The following is a 22307-nucleotide window of genomic DNA, read 5'->3' on the forward strand; positions in this document are numbered from 1 at the left end:
TTTTAGCTGGGAAATCGCTTTCATTTTGAATGTAGAATTTATATCATAGCCATTAAATAACATCTTTAATGAAGAATATACATAAAATAAATATTTTTCTGGAAATTAGCACAATTTTCATTATTTTGAATACCTGAATTTAGTCTTGTTATATCTTAATGGAAATCAATAATGAGGGATATTTTAACTTTGATTCTTTTACAATTTTAAAATCTCCCATATACCTGGTTACATAATGTTTAAGTTCAGATTTTTACTACAGTTCATCTTATTCATTTGTCTTAACCCAGATCTGAAGTTTCTTCACTCTTTTTTTTTTGGGGGGGGTGGGGGGAGATTGAACCCAGGGATTAAATTCAGGGGCATTCAACCACTGAGCCACATCTCCAGCCCTATTTTGTATTTTATTAGAGACATTGTCTCACTGAGTTGCTTAGTGCCTTGCTTTTTACTGAGGCTGGCTTTGAACTCACTATCCTCCTGTCTCAGCCTCCCGAGATGCTGTTCACTCTTTTTAACAAGGTGTTTTACCTGCTGTCTGTATGCTCAGAGGGTCAAATTTCAAAAGCCAGCTAAATAGTATGGAAATTGGAACAAAATTTGAACTTCATGAACTTTTAGAATATATGATAACAATATATATTTTTCAGAGTTACTATAGCTGATTGACATTCATTCTATTCCTTTGAAGATTTGTATAAACTAAGAGTTGCTGAATTGTACTTTTTATAAGAGTGGTGGTCTAATTCACTTTTAAAATAATTTTGATTTTTCTGTCACCATTTGTTTTAATTAAATGTTTGAAGCATTCAAAATTAATTTGTCCATACCTAATTACCTTTTTTACTTAGATTATTAGGTAATGTACATTGCATTTATATAAACAGTTTTATTAGAATGTTGGTTTTTATCATTTTCTTCTAAAAATTTAACACTGTTTAAGAAAAAGTTAATTTTATACTCACAATAAGTGATTACTTTTTTGGCTTTTGCGAGTTTGTATATGAATTAAAACAGAATTTATCTTATAAGCACTTGAGCCATTTTAAACTTAATGGTCTTATTATACTGTATTAGGTTCAACTTTCCCTATATACTTATTTGTCTGCTGAATTTATTGGAACTGCTACCATCTACACCACCATACGCAGAGTAGGAACAGTATTACAGCTAATGCACACATTAAAATATTACTACTGGGTTATTAATCCTGCTGACAGTAGTGGAATTACACCAAAAGGATTGGGTAAGTACACCCCTACGACTGTGTTTGCACTTCCCTGTATTGTTATGTATCCTGAGTACTACCATATTGAACAGATGTACATGACTATAAAATTATCACTAAACTATTTTCTTTCTAATGAAGTAGATTGGTATATTGAGAATTGTTTATGGTTAAGAAGAATTTTATTGCCTTTTAGTAGTAAACTACTTTGGAATGAAGTTAATTAAAAATAAGCAATAGTCTTCATTTTAACTTACATGTTTTTTTTTAATTTTTGTTCCAATATTAAAAACCAGTAAACATACATACAGGTTATGATCAGTGTGTTCTAGTATGTTTGCTTTCAGCATTTCAGATTGTTAACCTTTTTTTGTGCTTTTTCAAATTTACACTTTGTCTAAGTGTAATAGAGACTAATTGTTCACAGTGTTTTTTTAATGTTTAAAAATTACAGTCAGCTTTTCTAACTATACAAAAAATATACAACTATACAAAATAAAATAATATTAGAGGAAAAGATTTATTCATGACCCAAACCACAGGAATGAATATTACAAGGTTGTGAAGTTTTCTTCCTCCGTTTCTCTTTGCATAAATATGTTTTACCTCTTTGACATAATTGAGAGTTTTTTCCTATTTTTGTCATTTTTTTCTCAAGTCCTTATATTTATATTGTTTCTTAAGTCTGTTATATAGAGTAATTCACTCCTTTGTATATACTTGTTTACCTCTATCTTTGATTTATTTAAAATTACTGATAATAAATATTTTTAGTTATTTTCAGAAATGTCTTAATCGTTTATAATGTAGTAATATGACATAGTGTGATAGAGGGCTTTCCTTAACATGCTCACAATAACATTGAATATTACAGTTTTATATCAGTCTTTTAAATAAGGGAAATAACATACTATCTTAACATTTAATGTAAGTTTTTTATTTTATGGATTGGGCTTTCAAAATTGTTTTTCACACTTGGACATACTTTGTCCTTTATAGCTTTCTTTTTTCATTGCTTTTAAGTTGATAATGCTCAAAATTTATCGCTTACCATTTGTTAGATTCTCTGCTTAGAATTCTGCATGTTAATTTGTTTTATAATTTGTAATGTAATTATATGTACATATTCAGATATATAAATAAAATTATATCTAACTGTGTTAATGTCATTTCATTTTACAGGTTAGGAAACTGAAAGCATTGAAAGTTGAATCATATATGTTTAACTCAGAGCCATTGTTCCAAAACTTTATAGTATATTTTTTACTACAAATTACATTCATACATGTTAATTTCTGCTTAAACCATTAATTTCTAATTACAAAAAATTTGCAAGAGTTATACAAAGAGTTCTCAGATCTCTCACCAGATTTTCCAATATTTTAAATTTTACCTCATGGGCTATATTATTCTTCATTTTCTCTTTTAATGAAACACTCATGTGCATACATACTTTTTTTTCTGTTTCACTTAGGATTAAATTGTATACATGATGCCTCCTTATCACTAAAAAATTATCAGTGAATTTCTTAAAAGGTAAAGGTATTCTGTTAAATAATGATTGGGTACCCATTAAAACAGGAAAATAGAATTAGTATGATATACTCCAAAGACCCCATACAGATTTTGTCAATAATCTCAATATTTTTCTCAGGAAAAAAAATCAGTGTGGAATAGTTCCTTTAGTATTTCCATAACTTTGGCATTTTTGAAGAGTACAGACACGTTATTTAGAATGCTTCTCAGGTTGGATTTGTTTGATATTTGTTTGTGATGAATCAGGTGTTTCATTTTTTTCAAGGAGTAACACAGAACTCATTTCTTTTCTGTCTCATTGTATTATGTCAAAATGATTGTCTTGGCTACCAGTGATGTTAACTTAGAACATTTGACTAGGATGAGTTTTCAGTGTGAAATTATTGTTTTTGCCTCTGTAACTTATAGATATTTAATGGAGAAATACATTTAGACTAAGACATTTTTTGGTTTACATATTACTATAGGGAAAAACTTGTTTTTATCCTTTTATTTAAAATTTTTTTTGTATCAGTCTAATCTCAGGCATTTCCATTTTATTCAATGTGTTATATCAACATTTGGCATGGATTTTGCAAAAAAAATAGCAATTAGGTTTATGTTTTCATAAAATGACTCTGTTACAAGTAGTCAGCACTACCATTTCATTGCAGAGATAACCACGTATGTAAACTAATGGGTATGACTTGTTCCAGTGAGACTTACAAAAACATGAGGCATGATAAATTTGGCCCTTAATTTTTAGTTTGTCAGTCCTCTGTTTTATATATAAGCTCAAATTCTCAGATTTGGCCAGTCAGTCCCTTCACATGGAGTTTTGGGTCTTTATGATAAATATCCATAATTGTGTAGTGCTTTTTTTTATTTTCTGGCACGAGATGTTCTGGGTTCATATGATACTTTCCTTGTCCCAGTCCTGGAATCAGAATTAGTTTTCCAAAGAACCCTGGTTTGTGGTATGTATTTTAGAAACCAAGGTCTTATGTTAGGTGTATATTTTGCTCCTTGAATGTCATTGATTCTTGATATTCTTAGTGGACAGATCTAGGAAATATGTTTATATCTATGTATAGAATACTTAGACACATAGACACACATAGACACACACACACACACACACACACACACACACACACACACATCCCTATTAGAAATGTCAGTTCACACCAATACATTCAATTCTAGTCTAAAACCGTGATGACTCAATCTAGCATCAAACTTTATTTTGAACTTTCTTGTTCAATAATGAGAAGTCTAGGTCCCCTTATCTTTAACACATGTATATATTATTCTATTCTGTTAAACCAATGTTTTATCATATATTATATTATCACATTCTTAGTTTTAGCATTTTCATAACGGTCCTTATTGCCTCCTCAGTCCCAATTGTTTCTTTGACACTGATAGTCCTACTTTTTCTTCTTGGTCCCACTATCTCTGATGGTATTGCCAGATTTAGTTATTGTTTTGGCTTTGTCAAGTATATTGGGAGTCTCCTTGTCCTTTGCTGCCTCTTCAGGGTCCCAGCCCCTGATGCATCACTGGCTCCAACTGTCTCAAGATGAGAGAAGGGAGAGAACCAATAAATATATTTTAATGAAGAGTGACAGTTGCCTGGTCCTGTGATGCATTCCAGTAATCCCAGCAGCTCCCGAGGCTGAGGCAGTAGGATTGTTAGTTAAAAGCCAGGTCAACTATTTAGGGAGGCCCTGTTGCTAAATAAAAAATAAAAAGGGGTGGAGATGTAAGTCAGTGGTTAAGTGCCCCTGAGTTAAATCCTTGGGGTGGGGGGAGTTAAAAAAAAAAGTTGACAAAAAAGTACAAAAGCATTTCTTTTTCTCTATAATTTGTTCTTTACTTTAATAACAGTTGTTCTGCAGTTAATTTTATTATTTGACAGACTGTGAAGTTCTGTTTTGAAATATATAGTTTTCTAAATGATAGCTTTTTTCAGTGGTATGTTGAACTAAAATATTTTCCTTTATGAGCACAGAAGAAAATTTGTATTACATTAAATTTTCATATAAATGTTATTCACGTATAGGCAATTGGCTAGAGAAATAGGATCATTTTGCTTTGATATGACTTAACATTTTTGCCTCAGAATTTATTTTTTATAGCTCACTATAAAAACTTATATATTAAAAATATCATATAGTAGTACGTGTTTGTGGTAGCAAGTGAAATAACAGTTTATCAGTGTGAAAATTTTTTTCCATTTTTTTCTGTTCATATACACATGAATGTATACCTAAGTGTTTCAAATTATAGGTGCTTCAGAAATTTACTTTGAAGAGGTCATAGACATATATTCTTACCTATACATAACATTTATAAATTAGATATTTTAATATGAATATATATAAATAATATTATTTTTATAAATACATATTTTGTATATATTTATGTAATATATATGGGTATGTATATATGAACAGGTTTATGATATCTTTAAAAATGTGTATTTTATATATATGAATATATGTGTGCACACATAAATTCATATATGTAAAGCATATGAATATTATTTACACACATGCACATGTGTATGTATGTATGTGTATATATATATATATATATGTGTGTGTGTGTGTGTGTGTGTGTGTGTATGAAATAAACCTGAAGCTTAAGAATTCTATACCAAGAGAATTTATGTCTCCATCTATGGTCTCCCTTTTCCATTGCCTGGCATACTAGATACAGCCGCATTCTGTATTTTATGTTTATTACTGCTTTTCTCTACTTGAGCATTTAACTGTTTTTTTTTTTATTGTGCTTCATTTTAGTCTTTTACTAAGTACATATATATTCCTAAACAACTTACTACTTAGGATATAGAATATAAAATATAGAATATAGAATAGTAAGTTGTTATTCCTAAACAACTTACTATTCTATATTTCGTATATATGGTATAATTTGTGATTTGTTTTTTAATTTCATATTTGCTAGAGTAAACCTATTTGCATGAATTTGATTCATGACAAATGTGTAGCAAACACATAAATATATATTTATCCGCAATTTGCTATTTGCATTCTGAAATAAAAGGCAAAAATAATTTTACCTAACATTTACTGAGTGCTTACCATTAAAAGTGTCAATACTCTGTTCTTATTCCTTTACATATATCGACATGTTTACTCCTCACAAAGTGTTCTATGATGTAAGCAATATTATTATCATTATTCCAACAGTAAAGAAAAAATACACCTGAGCACAGAAATACTATAAAACTTGTGGAGTTTTACTAAGTGGTAGGAAAAATAAAAGTAAGTTAATTATTGCTAAGAAAATAGCTGTCTCTACAGGGAGAGGAATGAACAATGTAATCAGGAAGATGATGTGACACAGAGCTGAGCCCAGGAGTAGGGTGAGAGACTAGGCAATCTGATATCATATCACAGATAATAATGAAATATTCAGGAATTTTACAAAACTATTGTTAAGCAGTTGGTAGCTTGGACTTAAAATCAGTCATGGTGGGAGTATTTATAAAACAGAAATCATAAATATGAATGTGCTATAAATCAGCATTTCCATCCCTGCAACTCTGTATGCAGTTCCCATATCAGTACACCAATGGTTGGTGTGTTTCCCTATCAGGCTACTGTTAGTGTTCAGTTTCCAACCTCAATAGTTGTTACATAGTTGTTTTATAATAAATCAGTAAGTTGTGGATTTATACTTTATGTGCACTATATTTTATGAGACTTTTTTGAAAACAGTATACTAATAACTGATAAGAAGGGAAAGGTACTTACTATACTCTTGGTAGGAGTAGGGCAAAAAATGTGGAGAGTATTCTGAGAAATGGAGATGTGTCTTAGTAATAGGTGGAATGGATTGTTAGGGTGGTGATTTGCTTGCAGTTTAATAATCTGCATGTAAATATTTGTTGGGTAGATAAGAAGATGGTATAAATTATAAATGCAGGTATTATAATTTAAATACTTAAAAAGCAGCTATATAAATCCTGGTTGCTTCAAGAAAGACAATATTTTAAGGGTTTTCATGAGCCTTGCTATTTTTCTTAAAAGTATAATTTAACTATTGTATGTTATGCATGTTATATATATCACTTCATATTCTTAATTTTTTGGAAATAAAATTTATAATTATTTAAAAATTTTGGCAATATGCTGGAACTGATAATGTACGCTTTAACTTTTTACCTTCATTTTCATCTATCGATTCCACATTTATCAGATGCCTACTGCACTTTTTATTGTATACATGTACATGGAGGGAAAAGGCTACAAAACAAATAATCATGATAAAGTAGAATACTATACTTTTTCTGTGGGGTGAAAATGGAGAGTCTATAAATGGGAAAAAAGTTTAATTGAGGATGGAATAAATATTGGGAAATGTAGTAAGCTAATAAAATGTATAAATGTAAATATTTGGTTATTATGCAGTTATCCATGGATAGTAATATATTGGAAGTTTTTAAAAAAAATCTTTCTTCCTATTCTGACATTTAGTGAATAATTTGTATTTGCCAAAAACATGAAAGTTAATTTTTAGACACTCTGATATTATGGAAATTGATTAGCATTAATACTAATATTATAATTTTAATAAGTATAATTATTAATGAATTCCATACTATTCCAACATAATTGCATTAAGCATAGTTAATATTGTGGAATTTTTTTCTTTCTTTTTCTTATTCTAGATGGTCCCCGGCCATCACAAAAAGAAATTATATCACTTCGGGCATTTATGCTGCTTTTTCTGAAACAGCTTATATTAAAGGTAAAATAATTTTACATAATTCAGAGTGATAGTATATTTTATGGAAGGGAACTTTTGGCATATTTTAAAATGATTATCATTAAATTAATAGTGTCTATGAATTGCTTTCAGAGTTTTGAAATTTTGTGTTAACTTTTGTTTAATAACTTGGTTAAATGCTCTGAGAAGCTTCTTATTAAGGAATGTGTCAGAAAGGGCAAGGGTCAGATGAGTTGTAACTGAGTATAAATATATCATTCTGGAAAACTGTCTTTGTTTCAGGTTAAGAAACCTTGCAAAAAAAATTGTGTATTTTATTACAGTATGAGTTTTTAAAGGTTAATTTGAAGAGAAAGGGAAAATAAAAGCAAAATCATAACAGTATACAAAAGTCGATAAAATAAACTGTTGTATTTGTACTTTTTTAAGGAAGTAGTCATCACAAATACTGAATACAGTTGGTGATATCCTAACTGTTGATAGTGTCAAGTAATTTGATAGCTTTTTAAAAATAGATATGATTTTCCAAATATTTACTTATGTAACTTGAAATATGTCTATGAATTTTGAAGTATTTGGTGATTTTAATTAAAATATCACTGCTTATAAGGTTTTACTTTCTTATAAAATAGTCATTTTTAAGCCTTTCTTTAAAGTTATTATTTTAGATTTAAATTAAGTAATGTAATATTTTTTAAAAATTAGGACCGAGGGGTCAAGGAAGACGAACTTCAGAGTATATTAAATTACCTTCTCACAATGCATGAGGTAGGACATGTTATTGGTCTTTTAATCATTTTATTCAAAGCTTTAGAGAAGAATTTTAACTAAATATTTATTATTCTTATTATGCAGGATGAAAATATTCATGATGTGTTACAGTTACTAGTGGCTTTAATGTCAGAACACCCAGCTTCAATGATACCAGCATTTGATCAAAGAAATGGAATAAGGTATGATTAAAATAGTATTCTTTTTACAATTTAATGCAGCACTGCTGTGCATCCTAGATGCTATTGTATAAACATTTGAATAAATGCAGCAAAATCTTACACATAAGAAAGGAATAAATGGAAAAAACAGCTATCCATCCTCGAGTACCCAAGTAAAATTATGAAGTTTATAGAAGATGGTCTCAGACATTAAGTAGATTAATTATTATTGCTTTAGAAACAACATTTCAAATAATTGGAAGAGCAGATTTTTTTTTCCAAGTACAATAAAGAGCATGGTATGTTTCAGCAAAAAGAGATGCAAGAGAATTTTATGACATTAGGCCCAAGAAAGAGATAAAGGCCAGATATCAAAGGCTTATGTTATGGTAATCACTTTAGGCTTTTTAATTTTCTTCCTGTTGATGATGAAAATTGAAAAATTTTGAATGGGGAAATGATGTGCTTTGCAAGTTTTTTTAGATTTATAATCAGCAATTATGGAATATGAGTTGAAGGACAAGAGTGATGTAGTAAGATCAGCAGATATTATTTATTCATTAGTATTAGAAATGATGAATTGAGTCAGTAGCAGTGCAGTGAGAATGGACTTGAAAGTTAGATTGGAATGTGAAGCCCAAACCAAAAGATTCTGAAAGTTTAGTTATGGTGACTCTAACATAACTGGGTAGGTAGGGGAAGCATTATCTTGAGTAATAATCTCATGAACTAGAATCTGTAGTTCATTCCTGTAGGGAAATTCTCTTTTTATTTTCTGGAATTTGAGTTAGTGGGAAGAATAGGAAATATGGATTGTACCATGTGTATCTCAATAAATTTTTACAAAAGAGTTTAGAAATGACATATCAATAACTCCCAAGGCATTTTTTTTGTGTGTGTGTTTCTTGTTTTTGGCCAGTTTTATTTGCATATAACAACTTTTTAGACTTGAAGACTTTCTCTTTCTTTTTTTTAAACTTGAGAACTCTTTTTTTTCCTTTAATATGAGACACCTTCCCCCCCCTTTTTTGACAACAATGTAGTGTTTTATTTTTGTTCTCAATTATAGTACATATTTGTTCTTGTTGTCATACAGAAGTAGTCTCTCTAAAATTCGATTTTATAACATCTAGTTTTTTTCTCTGAAGCGTCTTTTAATATCTAATTTCAGCTGGCTATATGCTGACTACCTCCCTTAGTTTCTGCCACAGGCTTAATGAAAATGTTCACCAATCCATCTCCCAGGATGGATTGCCATTTACCTCTTAGGGCCTTCATAGAATTTAATGAGATGATTGTACCAGTGCTCTTTGATGACTTGGATTTTTAGAAGAGTTCTCCAAAAGTCTCAAAAGATTTGTACTATGATTTGTTCATGAAAAATTAATTTTATAAGTTTCAGTAAATGTTGAGGGCATCAGATGTTCAAATGAATGAACCCAAATATTGGAAACACTTACTGATATAACTAAATAGAAAGTATAGGATCAGATGACTACTAAATCAGAATATATGAAAGATGTAAATATCTGAAAAACAAGTTGCCACCACCACTTACAATATATTATGAAATCCGAAATGGAAATGAAACATGAATGTTGATAACAAGTCAATACTGATGTATTATTTTTGATAAATATTAACTTTCATTATAATAATACTACCTAATCAATCATATTTTACAAATACGTTAATGAGAGAAAATTACCTTTAGTTCACAGTACAGTTTCATCAGCATCTTTTTGTATTTCATTTGATTCTTTGGCTAATATTTATTTGTATTTTTATTGGCATATTATAATGTATTATTTGGCTATACATATTTTCTGTATTTTATTGGCATATTACAGTTGTACATAATGTAGTTGTTGCTACATATTTGTACATACACAAAATATAACAACATAATTCAGTCATTCCCCACTATTTTTCCTTTCCTGTCTACCTCCCTCCCTTGCTCCCTTTCCTATATTCTACTGCTTCCCCTTCAGAATTCATGAGACTCCCTTCCATCACAACCAGATTTCTATTCTTTTTTCCTCTGTAACTTGCACATATGAGATAAAATATACAATCCTTGACTTTATTATTGAATAAAACTCAATTTTCTGTGTATACCATATTTTCTTTATCTTCATCTATTTATGGACAATGGATGAATCCATTCATCTATTGACTAGGCTACTTTCATGATTAAAAATGGGTATGCATGTATCTCTATAGTAGGATGACTTTAATTCTTTAGGATAAATACTGAGGAGTGTTAAGTGAGTTAAATGGTGGTTCCATTTGTAGTCTTTTCAGGAACCTCCATACTGATTTCAATAGTGGTTGTACTAATTTACAGTTCCACCAACAGTGTGAAAGTGTTCCTTTTTCTTCACATCCTCTCCAGCAGTTATTAATGTTTGTATTTTTTCCCCCTTTTTGGTGGTACCAGTAATTGAACTCAGAGGGAATTAACTACTGAACCACATCCCCAGCCCTTTTTTATATTTAAAGATAGGATCTTGTTAAGTTGTTTAGGGCCTTGCAAAGTTGCTGAGGCTGGCTTTGAAATCCTCCTGCATTAGCCTCCTGAGCCACTGGGATTACAGATGTGTGCCACTGCACCGACTTGTTTATATTCTTAATGGCTCCCATTCTACTGACTTCATAATGTGAATTTGGTTGTGTTCTATCCTTTTCTGTTCCATGCAGTGATTTGAGGAACACTGGCATTAGTTCTTCTAGAAAGGTTTGGTATTCAACTGAGAATCCATCTGGTCCTGGGCTTTTCTTTGTTGCAAGGCTTTTTATTAATTCTTCTAGCTCATTGCTAGTTATTGGTACATTTAGGTTTTCTGTGTCCTCTTGATTCCATTTTGGCATGTCACATGTGTCTAGAATAGTATCCGTTTCTTCTAGATTTTCTAATTTATTGAAGTATAATTTTTTAAAATAGTCCCCGATGATTCTCTGTATTTCTGTGATATCTGTGATTTTTCCTTTTTTATATCTAATGTGGTCTTTTGGATTTCCGTTTGGTTAATTTGGCTAAGGGCTCATCAATCTTGTTTATCTTTTCACAGAACTGACCTTTTATTCTATTTCTTTTGTTTGTTTGTTCTCAATTTTATTGATTTCATCTTTGATCTTTCTTATTTCCTTCCACTGGTTTTAGAATTGATTCTTGTTTTTTAAGGGTCTTGAGATGCGCCATTAAGTTATTAATGATTTTTTGGATTTTTCTTATGTAGGCAATCATAGCTATAAACTTTCCTTCTCCCTTCATGGTGTGTCTCTGAAGTTTTGGTATGTTTTGTCTGTATTCTCTTTTGATTCTAAGAATTTTAAAATTTCTGCCCTAATTTCTTCTATCACTCATTCATCATTCAAAAGTGCAGTACAGTGTTCATTCTCTATATGTTTATATGTGAAGTTCCTATAGTCATTTTTTTGTGTTGATTTCTAATTTCATTCCATTATGAGCAGATAAGATGCAAGGAATTTTACACACACACACACACACACACACACACACACAATGTGTCCTAAAACATGATCTGTTTGGGAAATGGTTCCATTACCATTAAGAAAAAAGTGTATTTGACTGTTGTTTGATGAAATATTTTGTAGATGCCTGTTAAGGCCATTTGATGTATATTTTTCAGTTCCAAAGTGTCTTCACTGAGTTTATGTCTGGATGACCTAACTGTTGGTTAGAAAGTTGTAATGAAATCACCCAGTATTATTGTACTGGGGTCTAATTGAGTATTTAATTCAAGTAGTGTCTGTTTTATATAATTAAGTACACCAATATGTGGGGGATCAATATTTATTATTATCATATCATCTGGTGGGGTTTTACCTTTACCAATGTGAAGTGACTTTCTTTGTCTCTTATGATTAATTTTGGCTTGAGTTTTCTTTGTTAGATAGGAGATTTGCTACCACTGCATGTTTTGGGGTTGCTTTTGCAAGTTATATCAATTTCCATTCTTTTACTTTCAGCATGTGGCTCTCTTTGCCTGGAAGGTGATTCTCTTGCAAACAACAGATAGTTAGGTCTTATTTTCTATTCCATTCTTCATGTCTTTCTTTTAATTGGATATTTGAGACCATTTACATTTATTGTTTTTATAGAGAGATGTTTATTAATTTCTGTCATTTTAAATTTACTTATAATGTACATTTTGGCCCTGTTTCACATTTGTTTAACTACTCTTCAAATGATAGTTGTTCATTTGTGAGATCTTAGGTTTGCTTTACATTTCTTCTGGGTGAAATATATGTTTAAATATGTTCTCCTTAGGGCTTGCTTAGTAGACTTTAATTCTTTTAATTTCTGCTTATCTTGGAAGGTTTTTATTTCTTTGATTATCAATAGCTTTTGTTGATATATCAATCTTGGGTGACAGTTATTTTCTTTCTGGACATGGAAAAAATCAGTCCAAGTCCTCTGGGCTTATAGAGTTTATGCTAAGAAATTGGAAGAACTTTTGATGGTCTTGCCTTTAAGAGTGACCTGATGTTTTTCTCTTCAAACTGTCCTTTTTATCCATGTTAGCATTTTTAATTTTAAGGTGTTGTAGATTCTTATTTGCTCTTGACTATTTGGGATCTGAATAGCTCCTGTATCTGGATGTCCATCTTATTCTCAAAGTTTTGGAAATTTTATGTTATTATTTCCTCAAAGAGGTTATCCATTACATTAGCCTGCCTTTTACAACTTTCTTCAATTACAGTGATTTTTAAATTTTCACTCTTTTATTTTGTCCCAGAAGTCTTGTGTGTCCTGATTATGGTTTCTTATTTTCATTAATACTCTCTATATGTTCAGGGTTGGCCACTTAATCTTCCAGCTCTGAGATTCTTTCTTTAGGATGCTTTATTCTATTAGAGAGATTTTCAGTTGAGTATTTTGATTTATTGTATCTTTAATTTTCACGTTTTTGTTTGGTTCCTTTTCATTGTATTTATCTCCAGATTGAATTTCTCATTCATATTCTGTGCTGAATTCTGTAATTAATTCAATTGTCTTCTCTAGGAGTTCATTGATCATTTTTATAGTTATTATTTTGAATTCTTTATTTGATATTTCATCTATAATCTATGATGTAAAATACATAGTGCACTTCTGTTACCACTTGTGTTGTTGTTCAACCTGGAGTACTCATCTCAGAATATACCATGACACTTTATTTTTAAAAAATTCACTGATGTAAAGCATACCCTAATTTTATAGTTGCTACTGCTACTCCTCAGAGAAACTTCTTAAATTTTAGAATTAATTGTAAATATAAATGATTTACCATTAGCCTTTCTTCATTATGTAAATATACTTTTTAATAAAAAAGCAATATAATTTCTAAAGCACAAATATGTTATAATGAATATGACTATATTTGTATAGTATTAAAGTTTAGATAATGTGTTACTATAGGCTTTTTTCCTCCAAATAACAGGAAAATTGCTCAAATTATTTTCAGTAAAAATTGAATAATGTATACAAATATCATTAGAGTTGAAACTAGTAATTACAAAGCTATCAGGAAATAATTTTCTTTTCTCTTTTGCTGTCTATACCACTACCTCATTCTTCCTTCTGTATGTTACCTCTCTAAACAAAAACAGAACATTGCTGTCCTAGTTTCTTTTAAATATCAGTTCCTAATTAGGAGCCAAACAAAACCTATGTATTGTTTGTTAGTTTACATCTTAATTCTCAAAGTCAAATATTGGGGGAAGAGATAAAGCCCTAACTAAGTATGTCTTAAAATTGAAAATTTTTTTCAATATCCTGGGAGGCAATACTTAGCAATAACCAATCACATTGTTTTTTGAGAATATATTTGTAGGCTATTTAAATAAAAATTAATGAAATGTACTTCCTTTAAATTTTTCCAAACACTTGTAAAAATCCTGTAATATATTTTATGTGTTTTTAATATTGGTAAGTGTATAAAATATAATGTATATACTTTTTAGGGTGATCTACAAATTATTGGCTTCTAAAAGTGAAAGTATTTGGGTTCAAGCTCTGAAGGTTCTGGGATACTTTCTGAAGCATTTAGGTCACAAGTAAGTTGATTTTTTTCATAATGAATTACAGAAATATCTATTTAAATTTGTTATGAGTTTTGTAACATGAAATTTGGCTAGAAAAATTCTAACGTTGAAGAATCTTAACAAAATTCATAAAATTATTTTGTAATTTCTTATTAATAGTAGATTATGGAACAAGATAATACACTAAATAATATAGTTTATTTCTGTCTTTTTCTGGAATTGAAAATATTGTTCATTTTAAGAATATAATAAAATAGTAGAGGGGATGGAGAGAGAGAAGGGGAGGGGAGGGGAGGGGAGGGGTGAGGGGACAGTGGAGAATGGGATAGACAGCAGAATACATCAGTCACTAGAAAGGCAATTTGTAAATCAATGGAAATGTAACTGATGTGACACAGCAATCTGTATACGGGGTAAAAATGGGAGTTCATAACACACTCGAATCAATCTGTGAAATATGGTATATTAAGAACTATGTAATGTTTTGAACAACCAACAATAAAATAAAAAAAAAGAATATAATAAAATATAAAATAAAACACATAGTGTGAGTTCATTGAAAACTTTCTTAACACAGGGACTACCATGTATTCACCTTAATCTTTCTCTAAGAGTTGATGTTAGACTTAAATGTTGAGTCAGTGTTTTATTATTATTTGTTTATATTTTTTCTTATTTAACAGTGAGGTCTTTGATTATGTTTGTCACTTAAGAATCATATATTGCCTAATTTCTTCACCCAAATCCAGAATTTACTTTTCATGTATGTAATAACTACTATTTTAATGTTTGCAGTTCATAGTATATTGTGCAGTGCATGCTATTTCATGAACCTAGTTTTTGTGCAAGTGACCCTAAGAAAATAGTACTGTACCTTTAATATTGCTAGATGGGATTCTTCCTAGAATCTTACTGTTGCCAATTTTTTCTGTTGCTTATATTTGCAAAGAGTTTTTTCATAACATTGATGAAACTGTAGAAGATTAGGTACTCTAATAACATTTTGGAATATAGTTTTTTGTTTTGGTATTGAATCAGTAGCTAAGGGAGAATGGTGCTTTTAAGTATAGAGAATATTTCACACAAAGCCAGAATTGCAAAAAAGTATTACATACAAGTAAGGGTAGTATAAGTTTCCAAATAATAGGGTGCTGGCATATTTGATAGTATGGCATAAGGATTACTCTGGTAGCTTTGATTAAGTAAAAGAAATTGACTTGGATAAATTTAAAGGATTTTAGCCCTAGATCAAACTGAAGAATGCTCATTGAAAAATATAGAAGAAGGGTCGGAAGATGTAGCTCAGTGATAGAACACTTTCCTAGGCCTTGAGTTCAAAACTTGATGCCATCAAATACATCACTCAATCAGTCAAAAACTAAAAATAAAGAAGAAGATGAAAATCATAGATATTGTAAAATTAAAAACGATAAGCAGGCCATTTTCTGCATAAACATGGATGATTAAGATATCAACTTTCTCTTTTTCCTATAATATTCACAAATAATTCAGTAAGATGTAAATATAAAAGCCCTCACACAATTCTTTGAAAGATTGAAGGTAGATAAACTCCAGTATCTAGGCACTCTAAGCTATTACTGTTGACTGGTGAAAGCCACTAAATTTAGTGCAATTTGTGAAGAATTTAGAGAAAAGAAAATATGAAGAGAATGGTGAGAGTGTTCAGTGATAACAGATCTCACAAAAAGTGTCAGTGAATGTAGTTTCTGAAGTTTAAGGCTCACTTTAAGGTGCAACAGTAGACCCTTTTGAATGTTAGATACATTATGGCTGATAGCACAATCCTTCTTCTATCAAATTTGTTTCAGAAAAGCAGAAGATGCATAGCTAAGAATAATACATGAGCCATATTTGTAGGAAGCAGTCTGTTTCTGTGGCCATCAAGAAAGAAACAATTTTTAAATTGTAAAAGCAGAAACCTTACATACATACTTGGAAATCTTCTGCAAATGTCTTGGTTCAGGAAAATTAGATTATATCAAAAGTACAAAAAAATGGCACACATTCAGTACATATGTATCAAATAGAAAACTTGGGGTAAGGAGCAAAAGTAACTAAAATATGTAAGGAACACTCACCAGAAAGAAATATGTTAATGGACCATAAAATAATGTGATTTAAATTTTTGCTCAAGTTTAAAAAATAAAAAAGGAAAGAATTGCTTCTGATGAAGAATGGCTACCAACAAGAATTTCAAGAAGTTTAAGAAATGTTAACATAACATGGAAGTCTTGAATTATAAGCTAACAAAACTTTGGAAAAATTGTTGGAGGAAATAAAGTATCACACAAATAGAAATAAAATTGGAAGAAGCTCAAAGAAAAATATACTGTTTGACTAGCGTAGGAAGATAAAAATGAAAAAAAAAACAGTAATAATACATATAAAGGAAAAAATAATTTAGAAGAATGAAAGAGAAAATGGGGGAGGAAAATGAGTTCCAACATGGCATAAATGGAGTTTCCAAATTAAAAAAAGCAAAAAAAAAAAAAAAGAACAAGACAAATATTTATATGATGATTTAATGAACTCATAAGATTTTACTTTTACTTCGATTATTTAAAGACACACTGCAGCACTGGGGAAATTGACCTAAAATGATCAGCATGAAGGTGTATTATTGGACTTAAGTATAACAGTTCTTTATATAATTCTATGGATGGGGGGGGGCTGATCCTGGCTGTAGGCTTCTGTAAAACAACCTACAATATAGCAAAATGTAGAGCAACAATTATAATATACTCAGATGAAGAAACTGAGACTGAGCTATCCTTTAAATAAAAAGGTGCTGGAAAATTACTGTTAATCAGACAAGAAATTGTTTCTGTGAATAATTATTAAGAAAATTGCCAGAGACAAAGGTCAGCCAGTTAACAATGAGTGGAGAATACAGTTGAGGACTGCTGGTAAACACTGAATAAATATAACAAAAAATTGAGATGAAAATAAATGTTCAAATTAGTGTGACAGCAGATTTTTCATTTTGGGGGTCCTAATAATGTAGAAATAATACAGCTGTAATGAATTGGGAGAGGATGGAAGAAAGAAGTCAATTTACATCTAAGGAGTCAATTTGTTCCCATATGAGCTGAGAAATTAAATATTAGAAATAGGGACCTAAAATTTGATAGTGAAGGGAAAGGAAAAAGTAAGAGTGAATATATTAACTTCTTCATTGCCCCCAGGGAGGAATTTGACTTTCTAATCAATGGAGGATTACCTCTCATTTTATAGTTACAAGAATAAGTATTTCAACCAAATTATAAACTTTCAAAATACTGAAGATCTGTGAACAAATTAAGAACATATAATGGAACTCTAAAAAATATATAATAGAAGATTAAATATGGCATTTTAATATATCTAAAACCAGGCAAATCTATCATAAAAATAAATATAAAAATTTTAATCACTTGTTGTAAAACATCAATTTGTCATAGCAATAAGACCTTTACTTTTCAGTAAATTATAGTGTACCCATAAAATATTTTGGCATATTATACAATTTTAAAACCAATGAGATAACTCTCTATTATGTGGTATCACTACATTGCTAAATTATTTTAAAAAGTAAAGATAAATGTTTCAGATGCTATTTTTTGCATAAGAAAGAGAATTAAGAACACAGTAACTTAATATAGAATACATGAGAAACAAGAAATTGGTTAGATGACTTCTAATTAGACATTGGTGGAAACAAAGGTAGATATGATTTATTTTACTTTTTAGTTAATATGTGTGTTGCCTATTGAGAAATTTGTTCAATAATAATGTTGTTTTTAAAACTATAAAAATTAAAAATATCAAGCATCTAATGAAATCTTGGAAGCATTTTCATTATTGGTATTAATGGAGTTGGGTTTAATAAAATTAATGACTAATGAGTTAAAATAGTTCTGTTTTAGCAGTCATAGAGCAAAAGGACTAATGCTAATATTCTGTACTTAAATAAACAAAGAATTAACTACAATTTATTCCTATGAATGTATTTTAAAAAAACCTCAATCTGTCAAAAATAACACATAAAAGAAAGCATATATAGGTTGAGATTTAATAAACAGATGTAATTGGTTAATAAAATACAGGTGGGATGTTGACTTAGCCACATATTTGCTCTGTGATCTTGGAAATATTTCTGAACCTTAGATTTTTATCTTTTTAAGGGAGTAAAACTCTGTAGTGCTTCCCTCATATAGTGATTAATCAAAGTGTATACCCTTGTGATAATTTGAACAGTTGACAAAAAGGGTAATGAATACATTTATTTCTTCACTATGATTAGATATTTATCTGAAACAGCTGACATCAAACATAAACATGGAACCCTAGTAGCATTCATATCAACAATGAGATAAAAGTGATCCCACTATAATTTAATCATTAATATTAATTATTTTTTAAGATTTGAAATAAAAATAAAAGACAACTGTTAGATGGGAAGAAATATGTGTCATTAACTTTGGATGATTTGGTTCTATATTTATAAACCTAAGAAAACAACTTTAAAACTCTTGAAAAAAGAGATCTTACCAAACTCAGCATCTCATTTGTCTGGCAGTAAATCTACTTGATCTGTGTGAATTGGCCCTATCCAACACCTAGTTTATAATTTCTATAAAGTACGTGAAATACAAATTGTGAGATCAACCCTACACTTTGTCAGCTGGACTAGCAATAGGTTTGACATTTCATTAAAATGGAGAAGTCTATTACAGGTAATATATGGAGCTACTCCCAACTCTAGAAACTTTAGCTTGAAGTTAAACTCCTCTCCTTGAGTGTGGAAGGGACATACTCGCTGGCTTCCAAAAATGGTGAAGCCTGGCATCTTTTTCACTATTGATCAAGGTTAACATCAGTAGTCATATGTTATGTTGATAATGTCCTTCTCGATATGATGTGATGAGAAGGACACCTCACCTTTGTAGTATTCTCTTGCCTCCCCACAAACAACCTTGGGACATTCACAAAGAAGCATCATATATCCCCAAATTGAGGGATGTTCTACAAAATGTCTGATTTGTACTCTTCAAAACTGTCAAGAACATGAAAACAAAGAATGGGAAACTGCCACATACCAGAATAGTTCAAGGAGAAATGATAACTGAATGAAAGGTGGGACCATGGATTAGATTTTTGAACAGAAAAGGGAAATTAGTGGGAAACTGGTAAAATCTAAGTTAAGTTTGTAGATGAGTTAATAATATCATATTAATGTTGATTTTTTTTAAGTTTTTATAAATGTACCATAGTGAGGGTTAACATTCACGCTGGCTGAATACTATATGAGAATTCACTATACTATCTTTGCAGCTTTTCTATAAATCCTAAAAATTTTCCAAAATCATACAAAATTAAGAAGCCAAACTTGGATTTATGTTGGAGTGTAAAGCCACACGATTCCTGCATGCAGGCGTTCTGATGATTAATTATCCTCAGAGCCAGATTCTTCTAACAAGTGATTCAAATGGATGAACAAAGTGCCCAAGTGCTATACAATAATACACCTACAAATAAAAATTTTAAAAGAGATTATCAATTTTCCACTGTAGAAATAAAAATTATAAAAACCTTGTTTATTTGTCTAATGTTTTAACTTTAAATGTTGTTTCTTCTGGGTGAATTGCTAAGATTATCACACTATGACCTGTACTGTTAGTAGTACAGTGAATGACTTACTATCTCTAATTGTTACTTACAGGTATAGTATATTGACAAAAGCTTATCTTGTTTATTTTTTTAACTAGATACATCAGTTTTTTATTTTTATTTTTTCTGGCAGAGCCAGTTGTCTGATTACCAAAATTATGGTATGATGAGAATTCAGGGAGTATGGCAGCTGGAAAGAAGTTTCCTTCCCTTACACTTTCAAATTTGAGTTATTTGGGTTTCATCAGCCAAATGTTGGTTCTTGTGCATACATGGGTACAAATGAATCTTGATATTCTGATGAAGTTACTAGTAGAGAAAATAGGGATCTTCTGAGGAAATTTCTCTCTCATGGGGTAGTAAAACAGCTAAAGAACTATGTTAGATCCTTAAGGTAAAGATGAAAAACTTGATAGGTGTTTTGCTCTCACACATTTCTGCCTACTATCTTCTTTTCTTCTGCCCTCACCCTCAGCCTAAGAGGAATGTTTACAACAGCTTCCTGTAAGTGACTACCAGAAGGCTAAGAAGTACCTAAAATGGAGGGATATATCTTTTTGCCTTAAAATTTATGTGTGTACATGGAGATTGAAGTGCTAGGATGCTAGATTCAGTGGTCCTTTTAGGACTTACAGCTTTGCCAAGTTTTGTACTGCAGATCACTGAGCTAAGAGAAAGCCTGGCCTTCTAACACCTGCATGTTTCACATCATTTAAAATTCATAGGCATGAGATCTGAGTTCTACTATGTGAATCATTAAAAAATAACAACTCACCTAAAGAGGGACTTTTTGTCAGTGTTAGGAGATCATCACACTGTGCACCAATAAAATGAAACTGTGTTGGAATACTTTTTTACAAAGAGCATTTTAATTACAAAGAACATTTGAGATTCACTTAGAGCACCAAAAATGATATCTGTCCTTTTATGTCATCATACTTTCTCCCTCAACTCCCTGCTCCAGTTCACCCAATTTAGTGAACTGGAACATCTCAAAATTAGTGGACTTAAAGATCTAAAATATAAAGTGAGAGAAAAGATAAAGCCTTAGGAAATAGGACACATAACTTGTGACTAATAGTAGTTGGAGGAGAAATATTATGGATAAAACTAGGTATCCTGAAAACTTTGTACTACTAAAAAATTAGAAATATTGAGTAGCTGGGTAGTGTAGTGTACAACTGTAATCCCAGCAGCCTGGGAGGCTGAGGCAGGAGGAATGTTAATTCAAAGGTAGCCTCAGCAACTTAGTGAGTCCCCCCTAAGTAATGAATCCAGACCCTGTCTCTAAATGAAATATATGGAAAAAAGGGCTGGGGATGTGGCTTAGTGGTTAAGTTCCCTGGGTTCAATCCCTAGTACCAAAAAACAAAAACAAAAAACCACCAAAAAGCAAAAAACAACAAAAGGTGTGTGCATGCGTGTGTGTGTGTGTGTGTGTGTGTGTGTAAAATCCATTTAAATGAATAGCTGAGCACAGAAAAATAAGGGAAATTCTCATATGCCAAGAAAACATAGAAAAACAAGACTTAAGGAATAAGGTAATTATATTATTTGTATTCTTGATGACTGCCATTCTAATTGGAATGAGATGAAATCTCAGTGTAATTTTGATTTGCACTTTCCTAATTACTAAGGATGTTATATATTTGTTGACCATTTGCATTTCTTTTTTTCCTCCTTTTTTTGAGAAGTATCTTTTAGTTTCTTTGCTCTTCTATGGATTGGTTATTTGGATTTTTGATGTTGAGTTTTTTGAGTTGTATATACTTTGGATATTAATCTTCTTTGGAAAGAGAAGTTGGCTAAGATTTTTTCCCCTCTATAAGCTATTCATGCTCTTAATTGTTCCCTTTGCTGTTCATAATAATTTAAATTTGAAACCATGCCCTTATTGAGGATGTAACAAAAAGGTACACTCATAGATTTTTTTAAAATATATTTTTTAGTTTTTGATGGACCTTTATTTTACTTATTTTTATGTGGTGATGATAATTGAACCCAGTGCCTCACACCTACTAGTCAAGCACTCTACCACTGAGCCACAACCCCAGTCCCTACACATAGATATTTGGTAAGACTACAAATTAGACCAACCACTTTGGAATGCAGTATAGAGATGCCTCAAAAGACTAGGAATGAATTTACCA

General features: G+C 30.6%; 1 protein-coding gene across 6 annotated transcripts in view; it reads left to right on the forward strand.

The window, feature by feature from the left end:
• The window catches only part of NBEA (neurobeachin), a 638449-nt gene that overhangs the window by 151365 nt on the left and 464777 nt on the right, over window positions 1-22307 (forward strand). For all 6 annotated transcript variants that reach the window (XM_081293195.1, XM_081293196.1, XM_081293198.1 and 3 more), the window contains exons 13-17: window positions 1078-1246; window positions 7446-7525; window positions 8210-8272; window positions 8360-8457; window positions 14407-14499. In XM_081293195.1, the coding sequence (XP_081149321.1) occupies window positions 1078-1246; window positions 7446-7525; window positions 8210-8272; window positions 8360-8457; window positions 14407-14499 (503 nt within the window). The remainder of the gene's footprint in view (window positions 1-1077; window positions 1247-7445; window positions 7526-8209; window positions 8273-8359; window positions 8458-14406; window positions 14500-22307) is intronic.

The sequence above is a fragment of the Spermophilus citellus genome (assembly GCF_964194105.1).
Source record: "Spermophilus citellus genome assembly, chromosome: 1".
Lineage (NCBI taxonomy): Eukaryota > Metazoa > Chordata > Mammalia > Rodentia > Sciuridae > Spermophilus > Spermophilus citellus.